General features: G+C 38.3%; 1 protein-coding gene across 1 annotated transcript in view; it reads right to left on the bottom strand.

Annotated features, from left to right (window-relative positions):
* The window catches only part of spint2 (serine peptidase inhibitor, Kunitz type, 2), a 39,071-nt gene extending 18,569 nt beyond the window's left edge, over window positions 1-20,502 (bottom strand). Inside the window, exons 1-2 of the mRNA XM_039768266.1 lie at window positions 19,817-20,502; window positions 6,724-6,894 (exon numbers count right to left, since the gene is read on the bottom strand). Coding sequence (XP_039624200.1) covers window positions 6,724-6,894; window positions 19,817-20,168 — 523 coding nt within the window. The 5' untranslated portion in view covers window positions 20,169-20,502. The remainder of the gene's footprint in view (window positions 1-6,723; window positions 6,895-19,816) is intronic.
* Between the last annotated feature and the right edge of the window lie 217 nt (window positions 20,503-20,719).

Genomic DNA, 20,719 nt, shown 5'->3' with positions numbered 1-20,719 from the left:
TTGCTATTCACTTTTCACCAACTTGGTAAGTGATTTGACTAGCCCGATCATAAGTGAATGGCTATCCAATTGTGGGAAAAAGAAGCTCCGAGATGGAGTTGGAAGGACAGCTTGATCAGATTGATGGAGACTGATAAGCTGTGTTATGCAAAACTGGTGTGTGTTTACTTGGACACTTTACTTGCCAGTTATTCCAATGATGCATTGTATTATTTGTCCTAGTTATCACTGTTATAATTTAAGTATCAGAAATGTTTTATACTGTGCATATTGTAATACACGTGGGGGTGAACCACCTTCAGTGTGAGCTGGCATCCCATCATACAAATTAGCAGCTTCAGAGACAACCACATGAAAGCCTATTCAAAAAGCAAGCCTGCGAAAGCTGTAGAAGAGAATTCCGACTAGTGCACCAAGTCAGCAGTCCTTTGAAGTTTAGAAATCTACCTAAAAGAGCAATGTAAAACAGTGAGAACCAATGGGACCTCTGCATTAGCAAGCACTGCAGCAGCTCAGCACTACATTGCCAATTCAGTGATATGCTCACACAAATTTGATTATGGAGTTTTATGCATAGGGGCAGAATTGTTCAAGAGACTTGCGATGTGCCTGAGAAGACTCAAAAAGAGATTAATAACACTCTACTGTACTAGCATACACTGGTGGGTCCTTCCCATGTGCCACGTTTCAAGACTTTCACCAGGAAAGCAGCAAGGGTTTTTTGAAAATGGAGTAATATACAATGGCTGTGTGCTATTTGCGTGTGTGTGATCTATTTGAGTTTGCTCAGCTCCTGAGCACACACAGCGCTGGTACCTTTATTTCTGCAGCATGCAAAGTAGTTCATAATTGTTGTGTGCTCTACTCACTACAAGATACTAGGCATTTTCACTGAGGTGGGTCTGGTAAATAAGTCACATATTGCAAATTTGGCAGTGCACAAATTCTAATGTTGACCCACCAAGAGGATTTTTGCCAGGAAGAAATGTTTCTACCCTAAAAAAAAAAAAAAAATATGCCATGTTCAAGGGGTGTTTAATGATGCATTCTGGTTCACTTAAGTTTGTTGTATTATATACAATTGAAGTATTGATAAAAAGCAACATCTCACTTCATTCAGCACAGGTAAATTTGTGAAAGAGCAGTTAAGTGGACAAGCGTAAAGTGTGAAAGTAATTATAAGCCGAAGATGAGCAGCATTAATCTACAGGGAGCCTAGAAGCTTTTCAGAGAAGAGTACACAAGTACATCTCTGGAGTAAAGGGCATGATCTGGGCTAATTGAATTTAACTTTAGTGTTAGAGTTGCATAAGGACCTAATTGCAGGCAAAGATTTTTAGTGTGCCACTGGGACCTGTAAAGGTTATTCATACACAGTTATTTACAATGAGAATCTAAATGACCGGGAGATGATTTAAGTGTTACACAATGCTAAAGTACAGATGTGCCCTATTTGGTAATGACCAGTCTTATTGCCAGTAGCACCCGGGTCGACAGCTATTTCAAGCTTTCCCAAACAATCAACCTAAGCAGTAACTGTGCTATTCACCATTCATGCTTGTCAGCAAACAATTTGTATCCCTGTTTGGAGGTTGCCTGTTCAAAGATAAGGCATAAAAATCAAACAACCGCATGGAACTCCAGAGCTTACCTACGGATGTATGGATGACATTGCTCCTGTCCATGCCTAGGTCAATGCTTTCCACGACACTGTCAAAGACTGAACAATTGCAGGAAACTCAGACTGCATCATACTTTGTTCCTTTCACTATTATTGTGATTGTTAAATCAATACCAAAAATATGCAAGTATGATCTGTTAGTGTTACTGATTCTTTTGATCTCTGCTGTACCACTAGGAAGTGTTATGTATATACACACATACATGGGTTTAGTAAAGGCTGCAACCTCTAATGAACCTCATCCCTGGGAGCATGCACCCCCTGCTGGATATACTAATCCAGGTTTTATTCTCAAGGATATTGATGAAACGAATCCCTGTAAAGTATTAAAATTATGTAACTGTGTACTTAAGATCTAGAAATTGAGGAAAAATGCATTTAGCACAGAAGGCAGGAAGCGTAAAGTTTTGTGGGAATCTGGAATAAAACTACCAAGTATATGATGCAGGAGAAAAACCATTTACTTAAATTTGGATGGAATACTTACACATCTACATCAGTAACCCAAGTAGCCAGAATGACTGAATGGTCTCCTATTGTTTAACTTACATACTGCAGTTCCTTCAAGACATTATGTGCCATATGCTCTTGTAGGAAGGCTGCTAGAGGAAGAAGGTAGTTAGTCTTGGCAATTTTCTTACTCCAAATAGCTGTGGACCCAAGAAAAGCTAGTTTTAATCTCCTCTGTCCCTCAGTCAGGTGGCCAGATTTTCTGTTAGGATGGCTGATTAGATTATGACAAAAGTCATTCTCCTACTTGTATACCTTGAGGTGTCTACTGTACTTCTGCATGTTAATGTATGGACTTGGCATTTTATACATGTAGAAGCCTACAAGCACTGCAAACTTGTACTTCTTCAATAGCATTACATAAAAACAAAACTGATTTAAGTGATTAATTCAGGCGAATATCTGCAGGCAGGACTTAACTAGTCAAATATCATACTGAATTTTACAATCAAGTATTCATCTATCAAGTGATGAAAACATCAAGGCTTTCACAGGAGAGGACAGTTGCTTCCAATGCACAAAAACTTAAAAAGTCCTAAACACTGGAGATTTATTCCCAATATAGTGATTTAAAATTTTCTTCCAATGTTCGTGTCCCAGATGAAAATATCCATAATTTTATTTGAAACATTTTCAAAATGCAACTGTTAGCATGACCCACAAGAGTGATTGACCAAAACATTCCTAAAATAAATTTAAAATCAACACAATTGCAGGGTTTCATGATTGTAATAAGGCAGCAAGGTGTGACTAAGTGATTTGATCACGAATGGTTCATTCCACAGATGTGCAAATCATGCTCCATGAGGTCTAAGACTTGTACATCTGTCAAGACTTCTACCTGTTCACAATTTACATGCATCATGGAAGAGATAGAATCCTACAATTTAAATACAATTTCTTGCACTGTATGGAGCAATTTGAATGAAAAGCTGTATGGCCCCAGGATCTTACCTGAAAAACATGCTTGAGAAACTCTGATTAAAACTTTGATGCCAAAGAAGCCAACTGCATTCTCCAGTTTTATATACACTGTAGGTTAGGATCCTTCCACCCCCCCCCTCTGGATAAGCAGGTTTAGAAGATAGTTTCTCATTACATCCATCCATCTATTTTCTGTGCAAAAGAAAATAAGCCAGGCCAAAAACTATCCAATCCAGACATACTGTACCAAGGAAGCAGTCTTGTCCGGGGGGGGGTGGGGGCTAAGTACTGATCCTAAGCTTTTACAGCTAATTGGAGAATGATTCTTCAAGTAAAAAAAATCCTATAGAATTCTCACAACTAAACAAAATGTACCCAATCACCAGTGATAAATAAGAGCAATTAAACAGAAGCAAGTCAGTCAGTCCATTAGATAGAAAATCTGGACAGACTTTCCAATGATGGGCACCATACTGTTCCATAGCAATGCATTCAGTGATAGGTGCCAGCATAATAAAAGAAAAAGGACTCAAGATTTACAAAGAACACGAGGAGAAACAGCAGCAAAAGCTTTTAAAACTAAATATTTTATACATAAACTAAAATCTCTATTGCTTCTCCAAAAACAAGTTTTTCTATAACTGTACACTTGAACACAACATTCTCCATACATCCTCCTTGCACAGCCCCAGAAAAGTCATACATAACCAGTTCATTCCCACGTGGAATATAAAGAGCAAAGGCAGCAACATACTTTAAGGAGGGACTCTGCATGATCAACAATGCCATAAAATTCTTTCCACACAATGCCCTCACCAATAAAGAAGCAACTCACAGTACTGATAGATGCCATTAAATGATTTTATTAAATGCATGCAATGAAATAAAAAAAGAAAAAACAAAAAAAAAAAAAAAGGGTGCACTGAGGAGGAGAGAATGCTGAATGGATCCAAAACCTGGATTCTGCAAGCCTATTCAGAATTAACCTGCAACAAAAAAACAACCAAATAAATGACTTAAATGCAACTCTAAAATGGCGAAGAGCCCACTAGTCCACAGGAAAGAAAGGACATGCATTTGAAAGCAATGATGAGAAGAACAGCCTCTAAGAGCCCAAGCAATTGGAGACAATCCGCACCCTCCTGCCCTAAGAACAAAGGACAACAAAGGAATGATCCTTGGACAGGACTCCAGTTCATTTTACAGCAAACAATCCATACTACAGCAACGTGGGGATCACTTACAAAAAAAAATAAGCCATCAGAATTTACCAAAACTCTACCAAAGCCCATTGCAGAGAATATCAATAAATGGCCCACTTCTGTAAAACAAAACATGCCTTGTCATTCCATTTCCCATTGGAAGGTTTTTTAATATTTATATTAAAAAAAAAAACCCAACACTAAAATCAAAAAAGCTAGAATGCTTTTTCAACCCAAAATGTGCAAGCAAATGAGAAAACAATCCATCCAAACAATTTAATGGATGGGCAAAATCTTCAATAATGTTGGGATGGGGAAGGAAGCTCGCTTGGACTCAAACACTTAAGTCTTTATTGGGGTGAAATAAAGAAGCAAAGTATAGTTGTAGTTTTGATTGAGGGATAAGCATTTTGAGAATCCAAACCTTTAAGGCTGTAAAGAGTGTGCCAATTTTATTACATAAGGCACTATTAACAGCATAGGCTCTAACAGACTTTACAAACCAGCTTCAAACCGCCCAGCTCATCCAAAAGGTAAAACCACAATTAGCAGATGCACTGAACAGAACAAACAAAGAAAGAAAGCAAGCTATCACACAGCAGAGATGTTATTAATGCAAACAAGCTAAGCAGAATGATAATCATCATTGAATGGGGGCTTTATGACCTTGGGTTCAAAACCCCTTGTACACACACACAGGAAACGCGGTGTTTCTGCCCAATGAATGAAGTCCACAACACACCCAGAGGGCATACATTGGTAACTTCCGATTTGTTTGAAAGTTTGCTGTGGGAAAACACAACCAACCTAACTGAACATTGAAATTAGTTAATCAGCTGCTGATTTCGTGCAAAGCAAAGGACTAAGTGTGAAAACACCTTTACTAGGCATGTCTTTCCTGAACCAACTGTCAACCTTTGCCACAGAAAGTAATATCCTCATCTGTCTCTCCATGATATACACACACTTTCCGAATGTTTTTCCATTTCAATTTTCTTTTTTTGCAACCACATCCATTAGAGCATTCAATCATTCAAGAGGGGGTTAGGAGGAAAACTCCTCTACAAATTTCTAAAGTTTTATAGACAGTTACTTTTCTGATTATCTGCTTCAAAAGAGAGAAAAATGAACATATAGAGCAGAATAGGAAGAAGTTAGGATGTATGTCACCAACAAAGAGGAACATTTAAGGACAACACACAAATGAAGCATACCCATTGGTTTTGAACCAACCATTCAGCCTAAATCATGAAGTTAACATTCAATTGCAATCCATATACTGAAAAGTCAAAATAAATCAGAGCAGGGAGATGCTGTAAGATTGCAGAATATAGGGGTAGGACTGACAACTACAACTTTAAGCCACCAATACCAGCGATTGCACAACGCCTGTGCACTTTTTCACAGAGTATATCAATCGTGTTTGATCAGATTTTGTAGCACAGACACTTACTCTTGCAACAATGAGGTGGAACTAGGACTCTGAGGAGAGGCACTAGACATACAATGAACCCCACCTTGTAACCAAGCACAGCGGCTGTACAACAAACATTAATTGTTAGAAAATACCAATACCATATTCGCCACAAGAATCATATCAAAATGGATTTTGTTTTCATGTTTTTTTCTAGTAAATATTTGGATGTCACTAGAGTCATTCATAAATATTGTCTAAAACCAAGGTGCAAAACTCAACTCTACTTTAACGGGAAACTAATTACATTATGACTACATTCCACATTTTATATAACATATCAAGAGATAATATAGCTGAGATAATATCTGGACCTGTACCTTGATGTAAAAAGGACTAATTTCATCTCAGGCCAAATTAGTACATGAACATAAAAATAAAAAAATATATACATTTTTATATATATACACACACACACACACACTTCAGCTACCCACATTGCTGAATGCCAAGACTTTACCTTCATATTTTCAAACAAATCCTGTATTTTACATACTGGTACAAAGGCATTTGCTTAAATGGATATCTCCAGTCACAGAACTGACTGAAGTATCACAATTTCCTAATTATGTCATAAAATAGATACATTAAGATTTTGACATCAATTGTCCAAGCAGATGGTCCTAAAAGCTCTCAAATGTAAACCATGGAGATCCATCATGATAAGGCAATGCTGTGTAATCTACAGCTTTTAAACCACTTTAGTTCACTGTGAAATGTAAAGGAGGTATTCCAACACACCTTTAATCTTTGGAAAAAATCAAAACCCTCTCCAATTCAGCTGGAAAGACATCCTTAAACAGACCACTTCCATCCCCTGCATTTCTACTTCTTGAGTAACTCCATGCCAGATGTTCTCTACCCTCCACCAGCCCCACAGCTCAGCCCCAAGCACACCCATCAGCACCAACACCCAGCATAATTCAACTCACCTGTGCCTTGGCCACAGAAGCTCTGACAGTCCTCCATACTCAAATAGTTGTTATCATTTCCTAGACAACCACCATATATAAAAAGCTGGCAGGACTGGCTGGTGGAATTAAAGAAAAAACGAGGAAATGAAGCCCGACAGGGGCCTACTGCAGGTGGTGCCGAGCAATTGACTGAAATTAAAAATAAATAAATAAAAATTAGCAGACTGCAAAAAAATATATTCATTATGCTTTATACAGACAAGCCTGAATTAAATGCACCATTCACAACCCAAGGGTAGATTGACTTGTGAAGAGAGAACACTGAACATATAGAGCAGAACTGGAAGAAACAGTCAGTGAGGCATTATGCAGGCATAGGACTATTGCTATAAAGCAGCCCCAGCATCACTTGACATACCTCGGCAGAATAAATCATTGGCTGAAAGTCCTCAGTGTTAAGTGTGTCAGGGAAAGGATGTACAGCATTGTTCATAATTGCACTCAATTTAATTTTCTCTCTCTATTGCTACTACCTCCAGGGGGTCCAGAGTGTGTACCATAACTGAGCCTGTCCATTTAATTACTTTGCTGATTGTGTAGTGATGTTACGAGCCCAACATATCATAGAAAGGAAAGGGTGGGGGAGAGAAAGGGTTGTCTGTTCATTATGGACTTGTACAAGTACAACATATTAAAAGGGTGCTATTTAAGGGGGGTAGAGAGTCTGCTCTGCCCTTCTTATAGTTTGTGTGCCAAGAGAAGTCCACCATGTCACAGAGGAGTACTCTATGTACTGTATTTGTAGGAGTGGACCACCTCGACATTCACTCCCAGAATAGTGAATAAGCATAGAGGCTCTTTGGTGCGATGAGGGGGAAAAAAAAAAAAAAAAAACCACCATCTCCTTGGATTTGACGATGTTAAGATGCATTTAATTGTTTCTGCACCAAGAAATCATGTTCTCCACCTGACTCCTATACTTTGTCTCATGGGGTGTATTCATAAGGGGGATAAATACAGAATCAACCAATAATTTCTGCAAGTGAAAAGACCGGTTAAGTTTATAGTCTGAGGTTTACAGAGTAAAGGAGATAAGGCGTTTCTGGTGGTGCGCCAGTATTGCTCACAACAGGGTCAGAGACAGTCTCACAAACTGAGATTTTTCTGACAATCCATTATCCAGGGCAACATTCGCTCATCCACCTGTATATCCCTGAGCTAACCCCTTAAGAGGGATGGTAGGATTGTATTGGACACTAGAAAAGAAAAAATCTCTTCACGGTGCTGCCAGCTTTGCCCATGGGAGAATAAGCCTTGAGGATAAGAATATCCTCCACAAGAGGACTTGAGTCCAGGACCACACTCTCAACGGACTTCATGATGTGAGACAAGTGTCACTGGACTGTAGTTATTAGGTGAAGAGCTTTGTAAAAGGAACCATTCAGGATATTTTCCACAAAAATGGAATGATAGTCAGTGGTGAACTAGTCATTGAGTTGATGTATAAGGATTTGGGGTTTAATGGCCATTGGAGGAAAGTGGCCATGGGATGGAAAATCCATTAAAAAACTGGTTCAGGACACAAGTGTTGCTCACATCTCCTTCTAGCACCTGATACATGTATGGCTCGAGTCCAGTAATTATGCTCAGTCCATTCCAGACATTTTTCAAGTTATTCAGAGTTTGTTTCCTATTTTACCTTTGCAAGCTTCATTTCCTAGGAAAGTAGTGAAGAAAAAGCTGTGTGTCCTTTGGAGCTTTTGTCACCAGATTTTTTTTTTTATTTCCCCTAATATATGCTGGGACAAGACAGTTGAGACCACTACTCCAAGGACTCTGGCTTCCAACCACTGATTTGGAATCCGGAACACAGGCGATTCTAAAAATGGTAAAATGTAAGCAGTGTGTCCCCTTATGTACTGCCATACTTTATATATTTTATTGTACTACAAAGTTAAAAGAAACAGTATTTCGATTCTCCTGTATGTTCTGCACATACAGTGAATTGACAATAAAAAGCTCTCTTATTTGATTTTTAAGCAGGTTCAGAAAGGGATGGAACACTCACTGAACACACAAAAGATGTTTACTTCAGAAGCAAAAAACATGAAAAATTCTACTCTAGTGAAATGTCACACTTGAAATTTTCTAATTGATATATAGACTGTGGTACTGCTAGGAAATGTAAGCTAACCATTTGATCACTCATGGAGACCTGCAACACTACCAGACACATCCCCTGAGGCAAGAGCCAAGTAACCACTGTAACAAAGCCCACAAAGCAGGAAACCTAACAAAATAATTTTTTTTGCATTGTGTGATTCTCATCCCTCAATCTTTTAAATAGACAAAGATATCTGGTAACATGCAATGAGCAAGTACAACCAGTCAGTCTAGAAAAGCCACCTGCCCTATCCTTACCCGTGAGACAAATGACTGTATTTCTCCAGGGCATAAATCATCATGTACAAAACACACTTGAAACAAACACATGCGAGCGACAGGGTTGGACTAAAGATTCATGTAAGAAAATAATGAACTCTCACTCTTGTTTTGTCAAATTATTGGTGATGTTAATAGTATTTAGCTTCAGGGTTATACTTTGTGGAATCATTAAGGAACAGAATGCCTTACCATATCTGGTTTATAATTTGTTGCTGGTAGATTATGAACACTCTCTCATAGCACATTTGTCAAGTAAGGAAGACAAAATTTAAGGTAAGGTTGTTATACTTGCTAATCACAATCCCTGGAGGAGTGGTGAAATATTGAATTATGATTAGTACATTGAAAATAAGTTTTGAAATTATTTGCCGTGTATATGTAGCAATGACGACCCAATAAACCTTTAAATCACCATTTCTACGACCCAAACCACCAGTAGCACACTGATAAGGCTATAATATCCTCCTGACCAGTCCAAGACATCAGCAAGCAGATGCTATGAATGCTTTCAATTCATTTTCATATACTAGTAATATTTCCTTGGAGATTTGAGAAAACAAGTCTCTAATAGAAGGGATACAAGGTCAAACTTAGAAACACAAAAAAGGAAAAAATAAGATGTGCCTCTAGTGTTTAAAACCTAGAAGAGAAAATAAATTAAATGAAACATTACTGGAAAATACACAGGCAACAATTATTAAATCCACTCATTCCTAGTCAGCAAATAACTATGCAGGCACTGTGAAAGACTGTTTAAGCTATTTGCTTAAAAAAATCCAATCACTGTCTCCAATTCATTTTGAGATATTGAACCTTATTGAGCTTCAATTATTTAAAAATCAAAGCAATTTCACTGAAACTATCAAAGGACATTATGAAGGAGTTATTGATATATGATACACTTGGTTTTTCAGACATTCTTTTTGAAGATTTTTTTATTGTAACTTTAGCTGAAAAAAAATGTGCCTAGTGGCCTTCTAAAATTAGCAGTTGAATAAAGTCTACCATAATGGTCAACACCAATGTGATAGGGGATATTTTACAAAAAATATCCTCAAAAAGGATTAAAACGGTGTTTCTTTCTATAGAAAAAGTCCAAAGTAGTTTAGGATTTAATGTGGAAGAGTCTAGAGAGCACAGAGTCTCAAGGTAAATTCCCAGCTAAGGATTACTCAGAGGCAAGTCAACTAGTTAACCTAGCCTGCAACAGGACCAACAAGTAACTGAATTTTACAGTCAATAGTAACGTACAGCGAGGGGTAATTAGCATCATCTGCTCTATCAATGCAGACTTGTGACTGGTTCACCTTCCCACTCCTGAAGTCTAGAATCATTTCTTTAGTTTATGTTCAAAGTGTGGTTGTTGCTGTGATGCTAGCTAGCCAGACTGTGCGTCTCATTGTCTTTCATGGCACCAATGACTTTGACTGTAATCCTATAATTTGCTGAGAAGTGAAACATTTGTACAATTTTTGAGCTCAAAGAGAAGGTCATGTGTACCACAATTGTTGTGTCAATGGTGATGCTTTGCTGCAAATTGCTGAACTGTGCCTCTTAAAAAGTCCAATATCCAGTTAAAGATGGCATTGCGCAGCCATAGTTCTAAGCTTTGTAACCAGTATGGAAGGGATAACTATTAAAAGCCGAGTAGTAATCAATTAATAGCATCCCAACACATTCTATCTAGGTGATAAAGATCAGTGTGGAGGGACTGTGATGCAGCATCAGCCACTTGTTTGGCTAGTAAACAGACAATACACGATCCAGATGGGCAGGAAAAATGGTGCTGCTATATGACAGCACAAGCTCTTATATACACACACACACACACACACATTTTATATATTATACACACACATACAGTGGTGTGAAAAACTATTTGCCCCCTTCCTGATTTCTTATTCTTTTGCATGTTTGTCACACAAAATGTTTCTGATCATCAAACACATTTAACCATTAGTCAAATATAACAAGTAAACACAAAATACAGTTTTTAAATGATGGTTTTTATTTAGGGAGAAAAAAATCCAAACCTACATGGCCCTGTGTGAAAAAGTAATTGCCCCCTGAACCTAATAACTGGTTGGGCCACCCTTAGCAGCAATAACTGCAATCAAGCATTTGCGATAACTTGCAATGAGTCTTTTACAGCGCTCTGGAGGAATTTTGGCCCACTCATCTTTGCAGAATTGTTGTAATTCAGCTTTATTTGAGGGTTTTCTAGCATGAACCACCTTTGTAAGGTCATGCCATAGCATCTCAATTGAATTCAGGTCAGGACTTTGACTAGGCCACTCCAAAGTCTTCATTTTCTTTTTCTTCAGCCATTCAGAGGTGGATTTGCTGGTGTGTTTTGGGTCATTGTCCTGTTGCAGCACCCAAGATCGCTTCAGCTTGAGTTGACGAACAGATGGCCGGACATTCTCCTTCAGGATTTTTTGGTAGACAGTAGAATTCATGGTTCCATCTATCACAGCAAGCACAGACCATCACACTACCACCACCATATTTTACTGTTGGTATGATGTTCTTTTTCTGAAATGCTGTGTTCCTTTTACGCCAGATGTAACGGGACATTTGCCTTCCAAAAAGTTCAACTTTTGTCTCATCAGTCCACAAGGTATTTTCCCAAAAGTCTTGGCAATCATTGAGATGTTTCTTAGCAAAATTGAGACGAGCCCTAATGTTCTTTTTGCTTAACAGTGGTTTGCGTCTTGGAAATCTGCCATGCAGGCCGTTTTTGCCCGGTCTCTTTCTTATGGTGGAGTCGTGAACACTGACCTTAATTGAGGAAAGTGAGGCCTGCAGTTCTTTAGCCGTTGTCCTGGGGTCTTTTGTGACCTCTCGGATGAGTCGTCTCTGCGCTCCTTGGGGTAATTTTGGTCGGCCGGCCACTCCTAGGAAGGTTCACCACTGTTCCATGTTTTTATCATTTGTGGATAATGGCTCTCACTGTGGTTCGCTGGAGTCCCAAAGCTTTAGAAATGGCTTTATAACCTTTACCAGACTGATAGATCTCAATTACTTCTGTTCTCATTTGTTCCTGAATTTCTTTGGATCTTGGCATGATGTCTAGCTTTTGAGGTGCTTTTGGTCTACTTCTCTGTGTCAGGCAGCTCCTATTTAAGTGATTTCTTGATTGAAACAGGTGTGGCAGTAATCAGGCCTGGGGGTGGCTACGGAAATTGAACTCAGGTGTGATACACCACAGTTAGGTTATTTTTAACAAGGGGCAATTACTTTTTCACACAGGGCCATGTAGGTTTGGATTTTTTCTCCCTAAATAATAAAAACCATCATTTAAAAACTGCATTTTGTGTTTACTTGTATTATATCTGACTAATGGTTAAATGTGTTTGATGACCAGAAACATTGTGTGACAAACATGCAAAAGAATAAGAAATCAGGAAGGGGGCAAATAGTTTTTCACACCACTGTACGTACATACATACATACACACGCACGCACGCACGCACCAACTGGATGGTAATCATTGAAACATGTAATATTCCACACCATAAATTACAAATACACTAAATGAAGCAGAATGGCTCACACAGTAATCACACTAATCCCATATGCCACTTACTGCTTTGACTAGTCTAACTTTAAAATGATCATTTAATGGCAGCCTGCCCCAAACTTTGTGTCCCCCATCACACCTCCCATTTGTAGTCCAACAAGCAATACTCTGCAAACACTTCCCCTGCCCCCGCAGACCGAAACTAACAGATGAGATCATTTGTTTGTCATGATAATGTAAGGCCATGCCTGAGAGGCATGAGACATTCAGTTGTAAAAATGGTCCTTTAAAGGATAATGAGACTGAAAAGTGAATAATTAAAAGCCATAAAAACCTATCCACTCCACACCCTTCATCTCACAGCCACAATTACCAAAAATCCGACCATATCCTAAAATCAGGAGGAGATGCAACTTTCAACACTGCATATTTAAACTTGCAGACAACTTTACTGAGGATCCTTATGTAGCAAAGACCACCTCAAAGTACTTCCAAGAGATTTTATTTACATGTATGTTGTATAATTGGACTACCTACTCCAATTTTAAACTTACCTACAGTACTCAGCCATAAACAGTTACTGGTGAGGAGTGAATTGGTAACTTGAGCAGATGAAGTCAAACACCAAACCATTAAACAGCCTTCAATACTGCTAAATATTAAGCTACATATCCTGGACTCATTACAAGTACTCCCTCTAACAGATCCATGCAAAATTCATTCATCAAGCAATAAAAAATTGAAACAAATAAGAATGACCTTTAAAGTCAAAACAGCTGACATTATGGCAAATAAAGTAGCAGCAGAAAGTCAACTTCATCCAAGCCTGTGTATTCCAGTAGGGGCTCACATTGAGCCGGATTTGAAAACAAGAACCAGGTCCATAAAGGATATTTGAGAATGTAACATTACTAGTAAATTCTTTAACATATACCAAATTCATGCAATCCATTACAGAGAAGAGTTTATTCTCTGAACACCAGGGAAAAAGAACCAGCCCTTGAAAGCATCATAGGTCCATTTAAGCACATTCATCATACACAAAACCAAATTAGAAACTACTAGTAATTAAAAGTTACATACACAAGACCCTAAATGTAATAACTTTCTCTAAACAATGTGGTAATAAATCACCCACTTTATTAATATAAGGGTGAAGGGGGTTAAGTCCCCCAATCATTTTCTACATGGACAGATTATGACGGCCATCTCCGTCTAAACAGAGTTCTTGAGACCTCAGTACCAGTGTAGTAGTGCTCAAGTCACAGGATACATACAAACATTTTTCTATACTTAACATTCAGAGAATTAAAATTCATACCATGGTTTTGGAAATAAATATGGAATCCTAAATCTGAAGTAAATTAAACAACTTGCTCGGGGCTGGTAGAACTCCAAGGGAGTCCGGTTTTTAAACACAATATGTTAGCCAATCACATCTATTTAGACTATACTATATTTACTGCAAAAGAAAAAATCACATGGCTTCATTTAAATATGTACAAACAGCTCAGTCTGCAGTGTTTACCCAACTCTGCAACCTCAACAGCTACTTCTGCTTTTTAATATGTTATGAATGTCATGTTGTTTGAATGGCATTTGCTCTAAGCAATAATTAACCAAGCAGTCACATCTAATGGGAAGAACACACACACCCCTTATTGTCTACAATTTGAACTAGAGGGCAAAAATTTGTGATTCAGAGGAGATTCTAGTGAAAACACAGCCACTCATGCACTTAAAGTTCCAGCAGTCCAACAAATTAAGAAACAGGACAAAATTACGTACCTGGCTAGTCCACTCAGACTCTTCTACCAGTTTCAGGCTGCTTATTTAAACTAAGCGACACACTGGCCAGCCTTAGCGGCGAAAGGTAAAAAGGATGATTTAGCTTAATTATAGGGGAGGTCAATGCTATTTTATGACAACGTAAACAAAGTATGTAAATGGTATAGAGTTCAAAAAGAAAACAAAAATAATCACATCTTTATATAAAGATAGGCTTGAAAAAGCAACTCCAAGCACACCAGTGCTGTTTCAGGCAAGTTTAAAAGAGACCATTGTTGGTATTATCATGAATTTCCCCTTGGGATTAATAAAGTATCTATCTAGAAAAGGACAACATAGCTTTATTTTTCAGATTGCTCTTTTTAAACTTTAGAAATAGTCTTCTCAAATTTACTACATAGTTAATTCATCCACAGTACCTTGCAGCAGTGGGTGGGATGCCATTCCAAAACGGGGTAGGCGTACACAAACGCATTCACTAAGATGGGTCATCAATTAACCAAATTCACACTTGAGCATTGTAAATTTCCAGCATTTGCCATTTTTCAAGCCGTTTTCCCCCCAGAGTTGAAGATGCGTTTGCAGGGAAAATGTTTGACATCATTTCCTTTCCCCATTTTGTAGGTTGAGTTGTTCTGGTGGTGGTGTGCCTACAGAATGTCTTCTGTGTTTTAGTGCTTACAATCTTAGCAATCATAACACTGAAGAGGAGATGTAAGTGCAGATATTGGGTTCATCCTGTTCTACCGCACAGAATGTCTGGAGGACAGTTCTGGAATTTCTATGAAGAATATTAGGATTACACATTGGTGTCTAAGTAAATAAGTGACTTGATATTGTATTTATATTTATGACGCTTATTTCTGGCACAAAAAAAAAAAAAACTTCCCTGTATGAAGTTGTGGCAACAGCAGTGAGCATGTGATCCAGTGGTCTAGGGACAGCTAGTAAGAAACAGATTAAGAAAGTGCATAGAGTGTAATCAGGTGAAAACTGTTAAGACATTCTATTTGTAAATATAAATCTCGGAAGTAAATTTAATATCTTCAGTTTAGTGTCACAGGGAGCCAGTGCTTACCACAGCAACTCTGGGTATAACACAAGAAACAAATGTGGTGGATGGTATGTTGTTCCTCTGCAATGCATAACCACACAGTAAAGCAGAAAAGAGCATGCTGCATGCAATTCAGTAAGAAGTCTATTAAGGTGTCTATTTTTAAATCAGTTATTTGATAGTTTTAAACACCATGATCTGGTGGGATAGCGGCCAATGTTCATGCCCTTGGGATAGATTTATTTATTTTTATTTTTTTTTTTTACTTCATAGCAAATGAAAGACTAAACGTTTTGTTAATTGAGAAGTGTTAGACTTCTACAGTATTCATTAATTATGCAGCTAAGCACATTCACTAATATCGGTCAGCCCACCAATGTACAAGCAGGGCATGCAAACCCCATTCAGAAATTGGCACTGTGATGGCAGCAGAAATTACATCTCTGCTCAGTCATTCTGCCTATATATGCAGAAGCATTGGTACTAAACTAAATGTGTGCCTAATTTTTATTCAGTTCTTGCCACTTGATCATAAGCTATGCGTATATTTGACCGCTCCCTCAATAGCGGACAATCCAATGTTAGAAATATAGAATAACTGCCAACTCTAATGGATATCTACTGAAGTGAAATTCCAAACTTGCTCATAGAGTAGCGGTGCAGGAAGCCAGAGGGAACTTCAACCCAGGAAATCAACAGTCACTGGTCACCATTTAAACACATTAGGACCGAATCCTAGTGTGTACACTTCAGAGGACATGTAACTAAAAACACTATATGGGAGGGACAGCAGTGTGTGATAAACAAGCATTCAATCCAGGATAGTATTCTGCCTTTCATAAAATGTTGGACTCAAGCAACCTGAAAAACAAAGATGTGCAGCCATGGTCCAACACATTGACAGATTTTAATGTAATCGGTGGACTAATTGACATTATATCCTCATTTAAGGAGTAGAAATATGTAATTCGGAATAAAACACCACATTAAGGGGTCCCACATTTTAAAAGCATTTTCAAATTGACACCGTCAAAGCAGCTTCCCAGTTGAAATCACCTTGGAATAACCAAATGGCAGGAACTAAATATACGGAAGCCAAATACTGTATTTGTTTCTATTCTAGACACCATGTAATCAATTTAACATCAACATCTTCATCCAAGCTAACAGATATTCTAGTTTACCAAAAAGCATTTAAAAATAAGACTCTGAAAGGTAAAAATATTCAGGTTACATCTAGTCCAGGAGGCTTTTAATTTTTCTCAACAGTATAAAATATTCAAATTATCAGCCAAAGAAGCTGTATATCCATTGAATGTAAAAACAGTGGGGCAGATGTTGAAAAAGCATTTCTTGCTACAGACAGCAGCCTCAATGTTGTAACCGATTTATGGTACATCAACTGGGATCAACAGACTAAGTTATCAGATTGTGTCCATGAATGTTATGATTGGTGAGTAAAAAAACCTGTACTTATTTATGATTCCAAATATGAACTTTTAAAAGTCCTCCTCAGGATTAAGTCTAATGGGAAACATTTAATGACCTTATCAGAAAAATACTTGCTAATTAAAAGGGGGAAAAAGACGACAAAAAAAAGATCAAGGGGTCAGAATCTTAAATAGCATGTCATTTAAAATTAAGGCAACAGAACGAAATTAGCAGCAAAAACCGCTTACTAATTAACAAAAGGTTAGAATGAAAACCTGCTGCTCTCCAGAATCAGAGCTGGACTACTTGGCTTCATCCAGATCTTGTAACAGACCATGGCATAGACATAAGCCAAGCATAAAATAACTTGTATACTACCTTTCACGTTATGCTTCCTGGAACTACCTCCAGCTTCCTCACAATAAAGCAGGTTTGGGAAATGGATGGAAGTTGCATTCTATAATGAATGTCATGTTAGTTTAGGACAAGTTTAAGAGTTGCAGCCCATACAGTTTAAGCAACTTCGCACTGTCCGAGACAAGCACTTAACCATATGGTTTAAAGTACATTACTCTAACTTCTTGGTCACACATCTTTCCAAAGGCTTTACAGCAACTACATATTTATATAGGGACTTGCAGTCTTTCTGCTTAAAAATTAACTGCAAGCAGCAATGTGAATATTCTCATATTTTGGCAACACTATAAAATGTTTGCAGTTCGCTTTTCTTTCACTTCTTTGAAAAAAATCCATCAGTTGAAATTTAATGAATGATATGGCATATGGAGGTACAGAGCATACCCAAGCCTTATTGGTCATTTATCAATCAGGGGACAATGGAAAACTAGGGAGGGGCGCTCAAAGCAACTCCACCCCCCCAAATAACAAAACACATTCACACAACCAGTAAGACTGGAATCTCAGTATTTCCCATCTAAAAATTGCAGTCAAAAATACTGACCTTCCATATGGTTAAAAAAATGTTTTTCCTGAACGGCTTCCTTACATTTACCTTGTAGTTGCAACAGCAGACGTGAAAAGAGAATTAGCATGCTGTCTACACCCTTAAATATACTTTACTGGGTTGTGTCATTCCTCAAAGAGCCATTTCATTATAAAAAGGGTTCATTTACATAAGACATTGGTTCTCTGGGCTTTGAAAACTTCATATTTTGTGGACAAATCAGAAATTATTAATGTCTAGTAGATGACCTAGCAGGATACAACAGATTAAGAAAATATGAATAACTTAAATTTGAAAAGGAGATAAAGTACTAGGTTGTTGTACCGTGTTAGCCATTATGAATGTAGAGAAAAGCCAAGCAAAATGACACCTTTTATTGGCTAACTAAAAAGATTACAATATGCAAGCTTTCGAGGCAACTCAGGCCCCTCTACATCTTGCCTGAAGGGGCCAGAGTTGCCTCGAAAGCCTGCATATTGTAATCTTTTTAGTTAGCCAATAAAAGGAGATAAATGAACTTAATACTTCACACACGTATTTTCTATGAAAGAAACAGAACTTCCTATGCATAAGTGCAAACAAGCTCCGAGTTTATAGATGTTAAAATAGAGTCAGATGTGCTTCAAGCCTTTGATACGCTGAAGACTAATAATCCCCCCAGACATGGGATTTTATCAATTGTACTGAAAGAAATGAACAACATCAATAAACCCTTATTAGGTGTATTTGAGCAATCACTTGAAAAAGGAAAGGTACTGGAATGTTGTAAATGTGGCCCCAGTCTTCAAGAAAGGTGACAAAATGGATCCTGGTATTACAGACCAGGATGTTGTACTGTACTTCAGTACCCTGCACAATTATGGAAGCTATACCTAATCATGGGTTTTAAAAAGGTAAGATCTTGCCAAACTAATCATTTTTTTTTTTTGAACAAGTAACTGCAATAATTAACAAGCAGCATACAACACAATATACTTTCAAAAAGCCTTTAATACAGTCCAGCCATGTAGCTGGAGTAGAAACCTTAACCACCTTTAAGTAGTATTTGGATGAGATACTGGGACATCTCAGCTGTTAGACTTGATGAACTGAATGGTCTCCTATCTGTCAAATTTCTTATTGTCTTATAAACTAAAAAAAAAGTGTGTTTTTTTGTTTTTTTTTTTAAATAGTGTAAAACTAATTTACCTCTTCCAACCCATCCTGCCAAGATGGCCTCCCAAAAGGAGGATTCATTAAATTGTGTTTTGTTAGGGTTTGTCTTTTTTGATTCTGCTTTCGTTAGCTTGACCCCAGATTGACTTGGAAGTCATTTGTTGTACAAGATGGACTTGACTGTATTCAATGTAATTTTCTTAAAGAAAAAAAATTAAAAGTTGAGAATGTTTTCAAAAAGAGCCAGGAAAATACCAATTACATCTACACGTGTGGTATGAACCACACTGGCGAAATTTAAAAGCAAAAAACACACACAACACCCTTATTCAAAATATGAACAGTAACTACACAGCGAAAGTTTAACAAACTGCGACGTCCAAACACTGGCGAGTCATTTCTTCTTAAGGCTCACACAACCAAAAATTAAAAATGTAAAATTAAAGACCTGCGCACTTCCTAAACACATTGACACGGAGTTGAACTCTTACAAGCACTGATAAAAATGTAATAAAAACATAATACGATGCACCGCCAGTAAGTGAACCGGGTAGCAAAACAATTCCATAACGACCTCGGGGGTCTTCACTTCTAGATTTCGAGGTTTTTCACGTATGTCGAAAGAAGGTACTGTATAGAAGGTGGTTTAAAGAATCAGGAATGTGAAAAACAAGTCGACATCACTGAACCTATACGCTAACTTATTTTCCCCTTTATTCAGCCCCCCTTGCACTACAGAAGTGCTACTTACCTGTATGTCGGCGATAGCTGTTGAAATTTGGACGACCTGCCAGTACGCAGGAACTGTCGACGCCGTTCTCAGGACAGTTGACCAAATGACACTTAAGGCCTTGGTTGTTCTCTACGACGGCCAGATCACATCCTTTGGTGGTACAGCAGATGTTTTGGCACTCTTCAGCCGAGCTTACCTGCGCAGCATAGGCCAGGTAGCTGGCGCCGTTAGTAAGCGACTCGGGGTCAACCGTGTTTTCAAGAAACTCGTCGAACCAACTGTTACATTCTGGAAAACCTTTTAAAAGGCTGGCCCGAAGCCCGCACACGGAGAAAAGCAGAAGCAGCGACAAAAGGTGCACCTGCGCCATAACGATCGACTATACTGAAAGTCTTGTGATTAAAGGTGCTCTATCGGCTCTCCCACGGCTTTCTAGGTCAAAACCTGCACGAACTGGTCAGACTTGAACTGCCGGCTCTGCACTTCCTCCTCTGACGTTGCGTGGAGACAAATGTAAGACAACAAGGTTCCTTTTTCAAATAAGGAATGTTGGAATGTCACGTTTTTCCTTCCTACGGTACATTTAATTCGAGCGTCTGTATCACTGTAAATGCTGCAACAACTACGACGAAAGAAAAATGATCCGCACTTTAAAGCGAGAGGGTCGTTCTCACCCGTATTTCTTACTTCCTCGTGGCCACACCTGCGTCACGCGCCCGCCACAGGTGAGAATGTTTATGGGGGCGGGCCTTGTGCACGGCATTGTCATTGCTCGAAACTGGACTTACCAGGTGGGGCGCGAAATGGAGAGAACAAAGATAATCATTAGAAAGGGGATAGGATGTGACACCTTCTATTTACTGAAGATAATCGTGTTATGTTTATTATAAAGTGAAAGTCTGTCTTTCTGAGGAGTGAGTT

Source organism: Polypterus senegalus, chromosome 11, assembly GCF_016835505.1.
Source record: "Polypterus senegalus isolate Bchr_013 chromosome 11, ASM1683550v1, whole genome shotgun sequence".
NCBI lineage: Eukaryota > Metazoa > Chordata > Cladistia > Polypteriformes > Polypteridae > Polypterus > Polypterus senegalus.
The sequence above is the reverse complement of the archived record's forward strand: the minus strand, read 5'-3'. Positions and strand labels throughout refer to the sequence as shown.